This window comes from Lutzomyia longipalpis, chromosome 2 (genome assembly GCF_024334085.1).
Source record: "Lutzomyia longipalpis isolate SR_M1_2022 chromosome 2, ASM2433408v1".
Classification (NCBI taxonomy): Eukaryota; Metazoa; Arthropoda; class Insecta; order Diptera; family Psychodidae; genus Lutzomyia; species Lutzomyia longipalpis.
This window is the reverse complement of record NC_074708.1, coordinates 34,228,870-34,247,111: the sequence shown is the minus strand read 5'-3', so window position 1 is coordinate 34,247,111 and position 18,242 is coordinate 34,228,870. Positions and strand designations below refer to the sequence as shown.

At 33.0% G+C, this 18,242-nt stretch overlaps 4 protein-coding genes across 4 annotated transcripts in view; 3 read left to right on the top strand and 1 right to left on the bottom strand.

Annotated features, from left to right (window-relative positions):
* Nucleotides 1-18,242, top strand: part of LOC129790342 (clavesin-2-like) — an 891,203-nt gene that overhangs the window by 417,047 nt on the left and 455,914 nt on the right. The window lies entirely within an intron of this gene.
* On the top strand, nt 802-2,323 carry LOC129790395 (mpv17-like protein). The gene is made up of 2 exons (XM_055827878.1): nt 802-1,246; nt 1,581-2,323. Exons 1-2 carry the CDS (start codon nt 1,117-1,119, stop codon nt 2,054-2,056), a joined length of 606 nt encoding a protein of 201 aa, XP_055683853.1. The 5' UTR covers nt 802-1,116; the 3' UTR covers nt 2,057-2,323.
* Nucleotides 2,388-7,477, bottom strand: LOC129790223 (uncharacterized). The gene is made up of 4 exons (XM_055827621.1): nt 7,024-7,477; nt 4,837-5,464; nt 4,681-4,771; nt 2,388-4,236 (listed from the first exon to the last, which is right to left on the bottom strand). The coding sequence occupies exons 1-4, from the start codon at nt 7,032-7,034 to the stop codon at nt 3,281-3,283; spliced, it is 1,686 nt and encodes a 561-aa protein (XP_055683596.1). The 5' UTR covers nt 7,035-7,477; the 3' UTR covers nt 2,388-3,280.
* Nucleotides 4,581-14,805, top strand: LOC129790210 (meiotic recombination protein SPO11). Its single transcript, XM_055827598.1, has 3 exons — nt 4,581-4,660; nt 12,898-13,782; nt 13,884-14,805. Exons 2-3 carry the CDS (start codon nt 12,926-12,928, stop codon nt 14,803-14,805), a joined length of 1,779 nt encoding a protein of 592 aa, XP_055683573.1. The 5' UTR covers nt 4,581-4,660; nt 12,898-12,925.

The following is an 18,242-nucleotide window of genomic DNA, read 5'->3' as shown; positions in this document are numbered from 1 at the left end:
TAATTTAAAACCTTAGCACGAATTGTCAGCACACACTGTATGTGCTATGTACATAGCATACGATAACTGATATTTTAAGCTGCGATATAGAAACACTACATGTTAAAAAGAGACACAAACAATCATTAATGTCATTGATGTCAATAATATACACTGCCCTAAAAAAGTTTCCCGGCAAGCAAAAATAAGGTATTTTTAATAGCAAACGCGGTCATATCTTCACTAAAAATTACATTACAAGAGAACTGCTTGATAGATTTGACTGATTTTTTTTAAAAGGCAATGAATGACGTGTACTTATTATTAAAAAAAAAACATTAAAAAAGAACTACGTGACGGATCGGGATGATTTTTTTTTAAAGTTAGAGGACATAATTAGTTATCATTGTAATCCGAGTTTGTTCAAATCGGTCAACCACAGCCGGAGATATCCTCAAAAATGTATTTTTTCACTATGGTTCATTAGAATGGCTGCCACGACCGTACCGCTTGACCGATTTTCAAAAATTATCCAGATTTGAAGAGGAAATTAAATTATCTTTCGAACGATACTCTATTTGCCAAAATCGGTGCACTAGCGGCCGAGATCAAATTTAAAATTTGTGAAAAAGCTTTTGTCTAGGTTTACCAAAATGGCTGCTAAGAAAAAAAATTCACAAAATTTAACAGTTTTGGAAAGGTGAGAAATATTCTAATAAGTTTTTGAAAATTGGTTGACCACTGCTGGAGATTTAGCCACTTGAAATTTATTTACCTTAAAAAATTTCCCATTTTTGCTTGCCCAGAAACTTTTTGAGGGTAGTGTAGTTCTACGTATATGGCACACGAAATCTCGTAAACTTATTAGCTAATTCAAGTTTGTTCGAATTAAAAGTTAAAAGAATCTTTATCCAAGTGGTGTTGATAGTTAAAAAATTTCTCAATGAAAATCCTTTGACCCTTAGTGAATGAAAATTTAGGAAAATTGTGCCAAAAATGTTATATTTTAAAGTTATTACATAAATGAAGTGTTAAAGAGAGTAGAGCTTTACTAATAATAGCAAATTTAGTATGATATCTTGACCTTCGTTTTATAAATTGCATACAAAACCTTAGTCAAATCCAAGGGCCTTGAAGATGAGGATGTTTCTGAGGAAATTAAAACTTGTGACCTCGCAGTATCCTATTTTGCGGGGGATGATTGCATACAGTGTCATTTGGCCAACAAGTTCGATTATTCAGCAAACAATTGCAGGAAAAAGATGGGGTTAGTTTTTTATTGCTTTATCTATCTATAAACTACGCGTATTTAGTAATTTTCCGATCCCGTGTTTCGTGACATGCTGAACACATGTTATGATATTGTAGTACATACAGGTTGATTTTTTCAATGAATGGAAGGAACGTAACCATGAGTTTTCTTTATCATCATCAATGACGATCAATGACGTAGTGTCTACTACATACATATACCGAGAGGTGCTTTTGGCGCTTTTAATAAAGAATTAAAATCATTTCGAGAAGAAATTGAAAATTATTTAAATTCTATTAAAATTTTTTTTATTAATTGATAATTATTATTTCTTCTTATTCTCTTGCAGATACGTATGACTACAAGAAGTGCTTAACATTCTCAGTCTATGGCTCCTTATTTGTGGCTCCAACTCTTTATATGTGGGTACGATTCTCATCAAGACTGTGGCCAGCAACGAATTTAAAGTCAGGAATTAAGAAAGCCCTTATTGAGCAAGTTACCTACGGTCCATCCGCTATGGTGAGCTTCTTCTTCTTCATGCCACTCCTGGAGGGACGTACAGTTAATCAAGCAATGGAAGAAGTTTATGTAAAAGTACCCCAAGCATGGAGAGTTGCCATCTGCTATTGGCCAATATTTCAAACAATAAATTTCGCTTATATCCCAGAGCGAAATAGAGTTCCATTTGTTGCTTTTGGTAGTCTCATCTGGACAATCTTTCTTGCCTACATGAATCAGTATGAAACGGAGAAACTCAAAGAGAAAAAGCGCGCCAAAGAGAGGCTAAAGCAGAAAACGCAAGAAAATCAACAGGTTACATAAATTTCATGATGTGATTAATTTAAAAAGAAAAATTCTTGTAATGTGGTGTAAATAAAAATTTTAGGGGATTTTAAGAAGAAAAATCCTTTATGAAAAAAAAAATTTCAAAGAAGTGATAAATTTTTCCTTTAAAGTTCTTCTACGTTGGATAATTATTTGCGCATAAGCGATACAATCTTTTATTGTAAACTTATTTATATAATGAGATCATTAGACATCGTTATACACAAGGTAAAGAATTACAGATAAAATTCATTCGTATGATAATTGTATTATTTATTTCATTTCCTTACACGCTGAATTTATGTTTCGTTTTAAATTTTTTTATTCGGTTTTTGCATTGTCATTTTTACTATGGATTTTATGAAATACAATTAAAATCCCAATTTGATCTATCATTCATTATATAGCCATAATAATAAGTAGGGGAGAATCGCTCAATTCGGACCTTTTAGTGTCTTTTTAAGTCTCTTTTACATGAAATGGGTAAGATTTAAAATCTAGACCGTTTTAAGCCTTTCCTTTGAACAGTTTCAGATCCAAATTGGACCATTCTCCCCTAAGTCATTTTTAATTGTAAGAATCATTTCAACAAATTTTTATATTTTTAAGCATTCAGGAAATAATTAAAAACAAAAATTTCATATTTTTCACGAATTTGGTGAATCAACTGTAAAAATTTTCTATGTACAATTTTTCAAAAAATATTGTCTCAATTTTGCAATAACACTCATTTTTTGCACAAAAAAATAATAAATAATAAAATGTATTTATTGTTTGAAAAAATAGACTCATTTTTCACTCCTTTTTTTTGTCAAAGAGCTTTAAGTTTTGGCATTAATAATAAAAATTATAAAAAAGCTTATCCCATTCAGAGCTTTCTTTTAATATTATTTTTTATTTAATATCTTGTAATGTGGGATAGACACTATAGTTTAGCTCCGGCAGTCATCTACATTCTTCCATAGGAGGGATGTAGTTTACAAATATATCTCAAGTTTAAATATAAAATGAGAAAATTAAAAGGGATATGTGCAATTAAGCTTAATAAAATTAATCCAAAACTTATTTAAAGGCAACCTCTTGAAAAATCATTAAGATACTTTAAGTTAAAATTCTTCTTTTCCTAAAAAATTTTATTTTACATTTTTTACTTTTTTATAGAAATTGCATTTTTTTTTAAAATTAATTTACATTCTCACTTCATTTTTTTGAGATTATTTCTTAGGATAGAGCCATGTGATTGTTGTTGGAGTTTGTTGCATCATATTCGGAAGCTTGAAAAGCAGCATAGGGATACTGTGAAGAGGATACATGGTAATATGTTGAGCTGCTTTCCTCCAAATTCTTCTCCAATGATGGAGTAATTGGTGGCTGTGCATAAATATTCATTTTTTCCATTTCATCAACATATCGCTTCTTTATGCGATACCCATCCCCGGTAGTCGTCCCATTAGACGCATCATATCCACCGGATATGGATGCATAATTCTCGGATTTAGCGAATCGCATGTCAGCATCGTACTGGATAAATTGCTGGGGATCATTGCTACTGGATGGATCACAAAAGTATTCAGTATGCATTTGATGGTTGTTGTTGTTGAAGTGGCTCTGCCCGAAAACTCTCAACTCGTACTGATGTGGACTAGATTCATTGTTGCGACTTGAGGAGCTATTGTTGGTGTTCTCTTCATCGGGAAATATACCTCTGTGCTGCTGCTGGATTGTACCACTACCGAGATCAAGGAATGTTGGCGGGGATATTGAATTATTCACCCCTCCTGGAGGTTTTAGTGGTTGATCCAGCTGAAATATTTCCTCCGGCTGGAAAAGATCCCCCGAAAGTGGTGAGAATTGATACAAATCCTGCTGATTTGTCGCATCACCGCTCATTTGATTGTGCGAACTTATTTCCATGGAACAATCACTTGTGTAGGTTGAGTAGAATTTCCCACTTTCAGTGAATTGTGCACCGGAAAATTGGTTCTGTGAATGATTCCAGTAGTTCAATTGCTGCTGCTGCGTTTGCTGATGACTCAATGTGGCTAATCCAAATGATTCTGCATAGCCAAATTGCGAGGAGGATTGAGCAAAAGGATACTGGGAAGTTTGACTGAGATTATTACTCATTAAGCGACAGGAGCAATTTGGTGTAGGACACAGGCAGGTTGATGAGTCACCTGAAAGAATTCATTTTATTAAAGCCTTGAATGAAAAAGATGAAAAAGCATGAATGGTTTCTAAATTCGCGCGGAATTGTGGTAGACTACATGCAGCTAACTTCACAGTGAAAAAGACGCGGGATTATTTGAGCGCGCTTTTTCTTAGTTTTCTGTTGGCGGGTATGGTGAATTTTATGCTGCTACTATTCAATTTGTATGCTCAAAAGGTAATTTAGGGACGTTTTATGATTATGTTATACTTTTCACTTCTATTTAATTGATTTATTTACGTAAACTTAGATCGCACAGAGAATTAGCTAATTACTGCTTCGCTGTGCACTTCGGATCATTTTATTAAATATTGCAATTGTCGCAATTCTAATTACAACTACATTTACGGGATTAATGGAAGTTTTAGAACAAAGATCTTAATTTTCTTCCGGTAAGTTTAATCATTATTACCTATATTTGAATCAGGGATAAGCGGTGGTGGTCTCATGATGTCGGTATTGTGCAATTTTGGTGATTTCTTCGTTTGTCTAAGCGAGAGAAGCTGTTGTGGGAAGGAAACAGAAAAAAATTTAGTCCTGAAACAATTTTTCAATTACATTGACTTACTTTGTTGCCAAGGGCAGCATCCCTGGCAAGGAGAACTGCCAATCCCCGTACCCTTCGTCCACTGCCGAGACTTCTTCTCGTCTCACTGGAACTCTTTGGCTCCGGGCGTGGGTGGTCGTGGACCCCTTTAGCTTGGAAGAAAATCGCATTTTCCGTGTGCCTCCAGAAGTGCGTCACGGGATAGCCACAGTGGCCACGACAGGGCAGTATCTCCAATCTGCCCGATTTACAAGCGCGATTCGGACAAGGTTTCCCCTGTTGCTTTTTGCGTGCTTTGTCGCATATCGCAGGGCGTAGGTGTACGCGACCACCGTGCGGTAGTACACAGCCCGCGGAACAAATTAGAACACCCAGACAGCTCTTCTTGAGGATGTTCACGTTGTGGTTGTTGGTGTTGCGCATTGCCCATCCGGAGGTGTGCTTCTTTGCATCCTCATTCCCCACCGGATACACAAGACGAACATGCCCGTCTGCCCATTCGCAGAAATCATCGAAATCAGAATCACTGATAATGGGTACATTTGTATCATTAATATCCCAATCTTTGGTCATTCGCTCTTTGCTGATCATCGTCGAATTTCCGGCAAAAAAAGATGACATTTGAGCATGAAAATGGGAATAGTTTTGTCTGAAAAAAAAAGAAGAAAAGAAGAGATAGTTCGCATTACTTTTTTTTCTTCATTCATCTCGTTGTGAGTTCTCTATCAAAAAGAAGATATTGAATTTAAATGAATAGAAAAATATGCTCTTAATGATCTTCTTGTATATACAAGAAGAACTCTTTGGAGACGTAAAGCTGTTCTATTCTTTTGTATTGGATTATTTAAAATTCAAATCAATTTGTGAATCTTTCAGATTATGTTACCTTTACTCCGTAGATTCCTATCGACTAACTAAATGACCAATAATTTAGAAAAACTCATTTCACGCCCTATTTTGTCCACACACGTTTTATTGATATATCACAAAGTGGTTAAGAAAACACATCAGATTTAGTGTTATCGATGTCTAACACGATTGAGATGGAGATTCTCATCGAGTTTGTCTCTTCATGGTGAGCAGCATAAATATCGGACGGGTGTGTGGTCCATTTTTCACTTGAAATATTGCTTTATTTTAATCACCTATGAGTTTTGTCAAACTCGTTTTTTATTCTATTCTTTACTCAATTTACTTAATCCCTAATCATTAGGGGACGATAAAAGAGAGTTTTTGCGGAATGAATATAGAGAAGTTAAATCTGACAAGTTCTTTAAGACGTTGTCACATGAAGGAAGATTGAATCTTAATTGATGATTACAATAAAATGGTTTTTACTGGGATTGGTTCTATAAGATTAAACGGATTTATTACGTAGTTTTGTAGAAAGAATTCATGTTTATAAGTAGTTTTAAAAGTTATTTTTAATTATTCAACATAATATGTTTTCTCAAAGATTGGGAAAATGAGATAAAGTCAGTCGACTTCCATTGATTTTTTTTGGGCTTTTGGGATCTCAAAATTCAATTTTAAAAATTTTCACGCCTTTTTTTACAATTAATTTGTTCCTTCTTGGACGCTTAAACTTGTCTGAAAAATATTTTGCATAATTCACATCACTAGCGTCTCATTTATTATGTACCTATTGATCCTTTTCACTCTCTCTATATAATTTCTCAAGAAATTTCTTAAATAACAAAATTTAATGGTTTAACAGTTATAGTAAAATTTTTCATAGTTCTTTGCAATTTATGAAAAGAAACTGGCAAGCGGCGGTATTCTGATTATAAAAGTTTAACATCAGAACTTGCAGACATCTAATACTAACATTTATTATTATTATTTTGTTTAAAATAATAGAAAAGGTACAAGACCTATAAGATCCAGTATTAGGTGGTTTTACCTAAAAGAATTACCGACATGAAAAATATCGCATCGTTTTTCATCGTTGATATTTATCTTCTGAGTTATTACGACTAATTTTCTTCATCTGACTACTGATTTAGTATCTTATACACAAAAAAAAGAATTTAATACTTTGTGAATAAGACGTTTTTTTTCAATCTCAACTTTTACGTGGTGAAGAAGAAACATGAAGAGCTCATCTCCTATTCAATGTATTCATAACATTTTTTTTTCTTCTCTCTGAATGTGTCTTGTGGTGTGACTATGGTAGAATATATTAATTAAAAAAAAATAGACACTTACAAAATGACCATATTTTGTAGTATTAATCCGTTTGTAAAATGATTACTAGTCGTCAAAGTCACAAAGTGAAGAAGACGCGTGCAATAAAATAAACACTAATGTTCACTCAATTTATCACAGAATGTTTTACATATAATATTAAAGAGTCTTTAGGATTTTTTATTAAAATTAGGAGATCTTTTCGTGCTCTTTTCATTTTTTTCACACACACACAAAAACTTATTTGAGATGAAAACTAAAAGCATTATGGACATAAATTGAAATATTTATGTTGCAAATATGATTTTTGCGTAAGATAAAAAAACACAACGACAATTTATTTAAAAAAAAACTTTTAATGGTTACGTAGTTTTCTTTTCACTAATTCACTTCAAATCCATTTGTTAATTGTGGAAATTATTTAATTCACTTTTTTTTTGATAAATCAAAATATTTTGTTTGAGGTTTTAAAATGTAAATCGTGTTCTTAAAAATTGAGAAAAAAACTTAAACACTTCTTTTGTCACTTATCACTTAAGTACTGTAATTCATGAATACTGTTTCGTTACATCTATATAGCTTCAGGAGAACGCGAAATTTTTTCAAGAGATTTGTACGGTACAAATCCATCCAGTCGCCGAGAGGGTTGATGACAAACTACAGAGAAATTCTAGATAGAATGCGAATATTTTGTGCCTGGATGCATTACTACTGTCGCTATTCCTATATATTTTTCTGTATGTACCCCATAGCATAAGAGAAAACAGAAGGCAAAAAGAGGGGAAAAATATTAAGTGGCACCGAATACAGTCGAAAACATGAACTGTCTAACGTTTCAACAGAAAATGCTATAACTACTTGTATGTTGAACATTGAATTTCACTGGGAAATAGTACAAAACTCCTCCCAAAGTGCGAAGAAGACGAGGAGAACACCAATAGTAGGAGGTATATCCACGCAAGCGTTATTGGTTGGATAAATGGATAAAATGCTCTCTCCCCTAAATGCTTTTGATAACAATTTTTCCCATACACATTTAACAATATTCCCAAGTTGAATACGTTGCTGAAAATGTCCCTTAATTGAAACTATTTTTGGATTGCTATATACATAAATAATACATAGTAATAATGTATATATTTTTTTTTTTATTTTTGGGACTTCATGTTCTTAATTATAATGAATTATATTAGTGATTGAAGTAAGTAGGTACCTACAGTTTGATTCCACAGAAAAAATCCTAACCCGCACTCTAGCCAAAAATATTTTACACCAAATGCATTGAGTAGACTAAAAATTTTTAATTAAATCTTGAAGAAAAAAGAAAGTTACCGTTATATGGTTAAAGTTCTCATTAATTAGATTCTTTATTCAGTTTTCCGGATAAAAAAATAGTTTTTTATTAAAAGAATTTCCTTGAAAATTACCATTAAAATTTATTTTGAGAAAACGAAAATAGATAATATAAATCAGTTATGAAAATGGAAAAATATAGAGTTATAGACGGTTTTAGATTTCCATAGGATCCTTCATTTTAGTTGTGGTTCGTTTTTCGAAAGAATAGAGATTTTTATTTTTAAGAAACTTTCATTAAAAAAAACTATTGTTTAGTCAATTTAAACCACCTTGCACTATTACCTATAGGACCTACCTAAACGTCCTCCATTTCACCTGACGATGATTCAGATTTTGAGGAAGGAATTATGATCTAAAAAAATTTGATTTTTTTGCCTATAATCATTAGAATGGATGAGTTAGAATTAATTCGATTATATGCTATACGTCTGTTTCTGAAAATTCGATGAACACAAATCAAAGCACATTACATAGCATGGATGAGATTCACAAAAGGTAGTGTTTTAGTAAATATTGGCGTATTTGGTTATATTCTTTGTTATCTACATTGGGCTGTATATTGACAGAAGTTCATTGGGTGTGATGGGAAATATCACATCGGCACTATAATTCTACGCCGCTCTGCAATGTTGGATGATGAGAAAATCCGTCACCAAACAACAAAGCACAAATCAAGTTCGCTCGAATTGCTCCTATCGAAAGCGTATAATACACACAAGCTGTTTACGACCCTTGTGCAAATAGACAACTTTTGGAAGTCGGCAATCAAAGAGTGATTATTTCTCCAATGTGGAAAATTTAAACGTTTATCTTTAAAATTTTCCTACCTGCATCATTGGGCTTTCCAGCCTGTTCTGCGTACAATTGAGCATGCTAAATTATGTATCGTAAACGTGGTTAAAAATATGTATCGCAGAATCATTGCCATGCAAATGTGAATCAGGTATACCTATATACCCCAATGAATTGTCTCGCGTGCCACATTAAATGCTATTAATGGTCTTTTTTTGCCATTGATGTGTAGCTGAAAGAAAAAAAAACATGATGGTTTAATTTAGTTCAGTTCACAATCTGCCGTATACAAAGTCAAGAGATGTGAGAGAGAAAAAAATGCTCAAGATGCATGACAAGAGACAAAAACTTCCTGGTATGAATATTCCACAATCTGCTTGTGAACAGAAATAAAATATAATAAATGCATAGAGAAGATTCATTGATCATGACACAGCCGGAGGAGTGTGAAAAATTGCAATGATGGATCATTTGGGTGCGCACAATTGATCTAAAAGCAAATTCCGGGATTGTCACCGACAATCACATTTCCATTTGGTGTTTTGGGATTTGTTGTGATTCCTTTTCATTTTATTGATGATCCTTCCTCATTGAAAAGGACTTGAAGTGATCCGTCAAAAACTAGGAGCGTGCCATAGTGAAAGAATTACGTGATAATTGTGGGATAATATAAAAAAAAATATAAATTCATGTTAATGTACATGAAAAATTTGAATTTTTGGACATGAAGCAGAAGATATGTCTCAAAATAAAATAATAAAAAAAAGTTATACCATACATAAAATGAATTTTATGTACAAGGACAACGAAGGAAGAATGGTCTGGAAATAATTTCATTTAGGAACTACAATAAAATGATCGCTTATGTAATATACATATTAAAACGTATAACCATTCATGCAACAATAAATTCAACCCCTCCAGTGAAAAGAGATGCACTTCAAAGAATATACCCTGATGTATATCAATTAAAGGATAGTTATAAGGGCAACTAAACGCAAACTCAAAATTACTTGAAGCATTTTTATGGCGTCTCTAAGATATTGTAATGTATTTATACAGAATTTTAGAAAAGTGGGAAATAGCAGTTGAACACGTGTGAAAATGATTTAACTAAATAATGTGTAATTTTGTTGTGTGCTTTCGTACGGGTGGTTGATTATTTAACAAGGGTCCGAAATTAGCATTCGTTGTCCACCATTGTCCAGGGTTGCAAAATTATGAACGCTTCTGAAATTTTGTACTAAAAGTTAGGTGATTAGACTTAGGGGATGTTGGGACTATATTTCATTTTTAAATTAATAGAATTGATTTCATATCAACGCAGTGATTGAAGGAACTGCAAACATTTTTCCAGTCTCCCATATACTTTATTCTTTTCTTGGTTTATCAATGAAAAAATTCTGTTTTATTCAGCTTTAACAAGCGTTACTGCCGGTATGGCCGGCATGAGCCAGTTTGAGCACATGCCGTTTTATTAAATCAAGATTGTATGAGATTTGATATTCCGTACGTGTGGTTATAAAATTTCCATAATTAAAAACAATTAAAAAACATTTTGAAGATAATGCTAATTAAGCGGTTTTTTGAACGAGTTCTGCACAGGAGCTTTCCAAGTGCTTACTTATACTCATCTTCCATAAACTATATATAGTATATACAACATATGTACATATATGTAGGTATATATGTATATTTTAATCTTATCGTTTTACCTTGCTTTTCACACATTTTTACCCATTAAAACGCTTTTGTCGTTAAACTCAATATTTAAGAGCATTTAATGTGTGAAATTTATGGGAGTTAAATTGCATTTTGCTAATTCTTTAATTTGTTTCTTCACTGTCAGATCTGAATTGTTTCTTTCTCTCTTGTGGTATATTAAGGTTTATTGAGTAATATTCGAGATTGCATTAATTGGACATGAGATTGATTCAAATTGAAGGGTCATACAATAGAAATGAGATTTCTTTCAACAGTTACGAAAATTCGTGGGAAGATGATTCAGCCTGAAAAAACGTCAAAAATGCTGGTGGATGATCCTTTATATATAACTCTAAACATTATGTAATGTTTTGTGTTATGTATTAATACAATTCAATAGTGTACTTCCAGGGTTTTTGAATTGATTTTCCCACATTAGTTCTTTAGTATGATCAAGAAACAAAGCTATTACTATCAGAGGCACCACTTATATGTATCTAATTTAGGTATATAATAACACAGTCAATTGCATTTGATTTGTCACAGAATCTGAAAAGCAGTAGCCAATAAATTTTATCGATAGAATAAAATCAACACAATTAGCTATATATGATGGTATAAAAGCAGCTTAATTTTTACCCATAAGGTGGTCTTTCTTTCGTTTTATAGTCAATCAAATCAACGAGAAATGCGGTGTCTATTAAAATGTAATCAAGACACAATGTGGTGTACCTAATAGAGAATTCAAGCCCGTATTTGTGTGATTAGTTCGATGTGAGGTTTCAATTCATTACAAGTTGATAATAGGAAAATGGCAAAAGGAGTATACCTGATATATACTTCGTCACGTGAAATATTGAAAGTGATTCAATTTTAGTTCTCTTTATCACCTCAAATGAGAGTGCTAATTGGTGTAAATTAAGAACATCTTTGATACTCACATGGATTAACAAGCTTTGAATTGATTAAGTGAAAATTAGCAAAAGAAAAGTCACATTTACTTATTAATTAAATTGATTTTTTCCCCTTAAATGTTTTTTAATAAGAGTTTTTTTGTCTTCAAATTATCTGTTTGATGTAATGCGAAAGTCTCAACAAAAAAATTCTTTTCTCTTTTTGCACACAAATTAATTTCACACAGGGAAATTTTATTTTTCTTTATTACTTTCTCATCTCATCACATTCATTAAGAATGAGTGATGTTGGGAAAAAAGTATCTTTCCGTTTTTCGGTGGTCGTTGATCATATTTCACCGGAGATCACGATTTATTAAACGGACGATCATCTATTAAAAGTTTGATGAAACTCTGTTAGAGATTCATACAAACCTACAAATCAGCCAAGCGTATTTAAATGAAATTAATTGTCTGTCGGCAAAGTCTTTGGCATTATTCCCCATGTAAAGGGGAATGTTTAAAAAAGCATATAATGAAATATTTATATTACATCAAAGTATACTGATTGGCATTTCACAAGCTTTATTAAAGAAAAAAAAAATTTACCTATAATTATTAAAACTTTTTCTTTTTTTTCTTTTCTTTCTTTGAAAAGAATAAAACATATTTTTTTCACAAAAATTTTGTACATTATAAAATGGCAATTAAAAGTAAGAGGCAACATTACTTATTTGACTCACTTCAAATAATAATCCTTCAACGTTGCATATATACAATGTCATGTACATATTTGATATCTTTTTTTGTGACGGAAAGCCTTTGAACTTATTTCAACAACTGTAAAAATACATACATATATTTTAAGTACCTTAGTTTTCACCTGAACTTGTCTTCTATATATACATAAATTCAACCCGCATTTAAAATTAAAATAGCGTTAAGAAAAAAAATGGGAAAACTACATAAATGTATGTAATAAATGAAGTTACGAGAGATTAAATATCAATTTAAAGTAGAAATTCGTTATAAAACGTTATTCTTTTATCTTAATATTAAAATTATGTGTCACAAAGTGTACCAAATGTATTAACCCTTCATTCTTACAAGATTTTTCAAATTATTTTTTTTTAATATTTAAAAATTTCAGGAGGACGCGAAAAATCACCACAATCATCATGTCCTTTTCAAGTGATGATGAAATGATTTTTAATAAACTTATGTACGACGATGATATTTCACAGGAAAATGAAGAATCTGACAACGATGAATTTGATTTTAATATAAACTCCAACATGTTTCCAACTGATGCGAATATTTTAATAGACGGGGTTAATAATGATGATTTAGAAATTGATGGAATGATAAGGGAGACACTACATACAGAGACACCTTCATGCAATTTATTTGATCAGACAAAAGTACAGAGTTTGGGTAATTTTTCAATTCGAAAAGAAGTTAAGAAGTACGAAAGAGCCTACAAGAGTCGAATAAGGAAGAGTCAGAAGAAATTTATAAAGGTTTTCAAACCAAAGGCTTGCTCAACGCCAATTTCATTTGATTCGCATTCACAAGAAAATTCCGTGAAGCAAAAGGAGAAGCAAATTGAGGAGAATCCAGAGACAAAATGTATCGAGTATTTGGAAAAGCAAGATGATAATGTGCCGAAAGCTGCAACAGAGATAACATGGAGCAGCAATGCAATGAGTATTGACCTCCTGACAAGTATAAAGTGGAATGCATACCCGGCGCCTCCATCTATAGGTCCATGTGAAAGTACCAAACGTACAGTGGCAACACCATTCCTCTGCCCGAATGTATCTATTGAAGAATATTCAGCAAGTAGCTCAATTATTGGACAAAATATTTTTTTTAGTCAACTACAAGATGTGGAGAAGATATCCCAATCAATTGATGTGACGGAAAGAATTGAGAAAATTGTTGAATCCCTCGTGGAAGACCTATGCTGTGAAAAAACTCTTGCCTTTCATATCAGGGACACTCGTCCGGAGAATGTGGAAGTTATCAATGACATGTAAGTTTCTTAAATTCTTTAGATATTCACGAAATTGCGAAAATTGAATTTTAAAATAAAATCTCTTTCATGCATTTATTGTCTTATTTTTTAAAAAACAGAGTAAAAATGAAACCAAATGAGCGAGCAAATTTAAAAACCATCAACTTCTACAGCAAAATGTCTGCAGGACGTTACTGTCTCATTGTTGTGTTGCTCGGGGAAGTATATAAACTCCTTAAAACAAATACAGTCTGCAACAAGAGGGAGATTTACTATCGAAATACGCAAGTGATTAAAGACATGAGAAATCTGCAAATGGGAATTAAGGACATGTGCTCATTGCTTCAGATTTCTACATGGGAAGTGGGTATTGTGGCAACAGCCAAAGGTCTCGTATGTGGTCCCCTTCGCATAATCATGGACTCAAATGATGTGATTGATTGCGGTGCAGTGACGGAGGGTACCTTACTCCCACATAACTTCAATGCGATGAAACGATTGGAAACAACGGCCAAGTTTGTTCTTGTTGTGGAAAAGGACACGGTATTTGAGAGATTCCTCAAAGATGACATCTTCAGTCGACTTGGAATTCCATTTATTCTTGTCACAGGGAAGGGTGTCCCAGATACGTGTACGCGATTTTTCTTGAAAAGGATATGGGATGAATTGAAAATTCCCATATACATCCTTGTAGATGCGGATCCATGTGGGATTGAAATAATGCTCACATACAGGCATGGGTCAGTGGCAATGTGTCAGCAGGCTGACTACTTAGCCATTCCCAGTATAAAGTGGATTGGCATATATCCATCTGATTTGAATGTATTTGAGATTTCGACGTTACCACTGAAGGAGTATGATATGCGGAAAATTAAGAATATTCTAAAGAGATCATACTTGTTACCACAAATTGCCCAAGAAGTCAGTATTCTTCGCGAAAAAGGGATAAAGGCGGAAATTGAGGGACTCTACAGTGTGTCTGATAACTACATTATTGATGATTATCTAGCGCAGAAATTGAAGGACAATGCAGGTATTTGAATTATTTTTATTACAAATTGTAAAAATATTGATTTTAATTTTTTTTAAAGAAAGACTGAAATATTATTATTTTAAGAGAATTTTAAATTATGTTTCCTTAAGTCAGAAAAATCTTATAGACGAGCTTGTCTTGCTATCAATCTTTCCCTAAGCCGGAATAGTTTTTAAGGCACACCAATATTAAATGGATAAAGAAATAGCCATTTGGGGCTATCAGAAGAATTACCACATAATTAAGTTTATTTACCGCCTTTACCACACATATGAGATAAAAGTAAATCAAAGTGGCGAAATTAATCGAATGATTAGGTGGCAATTGCAGGGAATGTTTGCTTAGCTATATATAAGATGGTCATTAGCCCTAATCAGATTACGAGCCTCAGCAAAAGCCAGTACAAATCTTTCAACTCTGCTTGGTGAGATACCAGCAGCAATGAACCTCTGGAGTGGACATGAATTGTAATTTGATTTATGAGTTGACAAGACCGATACGATAAAATACTTTGATTTTTCAGATTCTTTCTGAAATCCTTATAACTTTATCACATCTATGAGCTATGTAGCGGAGAGTGTAGCAAGAGTGTAGCTCCTTATACAGATTTCCTTACAGTTTCAAGTCCTTTATCAACTTTCACAAATATACATATATAATACAGCAAATAATTTTGTTTGAAACAGCAGCAGGTAATACGCTTGGACGCACTGATAAATTGTATGTCGAAGATTATGTGAGTGAATGGTAGAAGACAATAGGAAGGAAATTAATTATCTAATAGATAAGAGTTGAATATTGCTGAATGGACAGGCAGTTTTCAATACGACTTTAGGTACGTAATTTCCCTCATTTATGGATGACCACATTATCCCTTCATCATAAGTCGGGCATTAAAAGAAAACTTTTCGGACGTAAGGGTATCCTTAACAAAGGAATTTATGAAATATTTTCTTGGGAATATTCATTATCAGTTGTTAATTTATGGACCGAAGTCCTGTTCTAAAAGTTGCTCATTCATCCACAGCATTACCTTTTCTTAATTACGTCGTTTTTGTATAACATCGAAAATACGCATATTAAGAGAATAATAAGGTTCTTCTAAAGTTCTTCTAAAGATTATTATCACAATTTCTGTGATTATGCGCCCACCATAATTCAACAAAAAAAAGTGTTGTAAATTTAAACCTCTGTCTCGCGTACAATTGAAAAGGATGGGTCACTCACTTATCTCATGAAGAGAGCGATTAGTGTATAAAAACGGCGATGTAAAGGAATATAAAAAAAAACCTTCGCAGTCTTTTAGCAGATGGTAAAGAATGGTCTTTTCTTTCCATCCATATGCGATCTAGCTGGTAATCATATTGCGCCTCGATGAAATACACCTTTTGTGGTTGCGCTTTGTGTCTTGTCCCAGTGTGTCGTGAGCGTTTTACAATAATAAATCTTCCCATTTGTCTTTCATGTTATTTTCCTTTTTTATTCATCAACATTTTATATATAAAAAATATTGTCTATATAGCGTTTTCTTTGTACACATGTATCTACCCCCGTGCCGTGTGGTCAAATGTTCGGTAAGCAATGTTGATTTTTATTAAGATTACGAGGTAAATTGTCGCTTCGCTCCAATTTACCTCGCCCCGCTTCGCGGGGATTTGTTGCGCTTCGCGCAAGTTTTAGAAAGAGAAAAATTGTGATGAAGCATGCACTTATCAATATCAAAAAAAAAATGTAAAGGGAAGAAGTGAATTTCACACAACATTTATGGCGCCAATTTCAAAAAGTAGTCAAAAAAAACATGAATTTTATATGGGGGCTATATGAAGGGGGGCTCTGGGGGGAAAAAGAATGCCGTTGGTAAAAACCGCCTGGTATCAGTAGTCTCTGTACCAAATTTCATCACGATCGGACCAACGGTGTGGAAATGCATAGCTGAACAGGAACGAAATTTTAGAGAGACCTTTCTTTATTATATAGATGTCACACAAAAAAATGTGCCACACTTTAAAAGATCATCGAATTGACTGTTATTGTGATATTCTCAAAGTCCTAGTGACACAACAAAATTTATTAGTTACCTTTATTAGTCTTCTACACATCCTAAGTATTTATTGTTAAAATCCGACCACCATGTATCCAACCACAGAAAATAGGAGAGGCGGTGTAATGTAATTTCGTGTAGGTATTCAACCGCTAAACTATAGTGTAGAAGAATTTGTTTTTTTTTATGTACAGAAGAAGAATCAATGTTCGAACCACATTACATAAGTTGCTTCAAACAGGACTTAAAATAATTTATTAAATTTATTTAGATAATCATTATATTTCCTCAAATTTTTACAAAGCATCTTAGCTTATTAAGTTTTATATTTCAATCCCTCTGTGTGGAGTAATATTATTGAGCAACGTTCCCACATTATTTAGTTCACCGATAAACATTTGAAATTTTTGGCATTTTATTGCGTGATTGAGCACCATCTATCTCGGGGATGGATCACGAAATTTAAGCATTTTTAGGTTTTTCACATGGGAAGCAATCGCTCTTTAAGATCTAATCTGGGATTGCGTAGTGGGATATGGAAGAGGAAAATTAACTTTTGCGTTTCCAAAGGGGCATCAAGAGCCACACGACTAAAACACTGATGTATATATTTCTCGGTATATTTACGTCCATCAAAGGTGTTATTCTGCTGAGTTTCTCTCCCTCCTTTCTCCCAAAATGGTACAATCATAAGTCATTCTTTTTATGTTCATTAGTTTGTATTACTTTCTACATGAAGTCGCTATAACCCCGTGAGTGTGGGAAAATGTTTCACCCCTATTATGTGGGCTAATTCGGGGTTTGTGGGATTGTACTGACATACTATACACAAACATTTCTTGGTGAAAAAAGAGCAATAAGAAGATATATTTTTTTTTAGTAAAAATCTCTCCTAATTTTGGGATGTTTTTAATTTAATTAAAATATTTAAAAGAATTTTTGCAAAATGTAAATTTTTAGAAGAAAACGAACAAATTACTTAGAAACCTACAGGAAAATTATCATTGAGGATTTGTCGCATAAAATTGAATTCTAGAGAGTGAAAGAAAAAGAAGGAAAAAAAAAGAAATTCTTCACAGTTGTTATGGTATTGTGAAGGTTATCAAAATAGCTTTGCGGGTCGCGTAAAGGTATAAAGAAGAATGCGCGCACTGTATGCCGAAGGCAACATACAATTCAAATATTAAAAGAGACATCATCATATGCAGAAAAAAGGAAGGCAAAGAAGCGCCGTTTTCATTTCTATGTTCACGGTGATATTGCCATAATATGTGGTACAATCTAGATCTGTGGCTTATGGGGTCGCATAGCGAACATACAAGAACCTCGCACGGATGACATATTTATTGAGTGCCATTCTTTGGAGTTCACCATATGGAACGCTCATATCACATTTTTCGATGC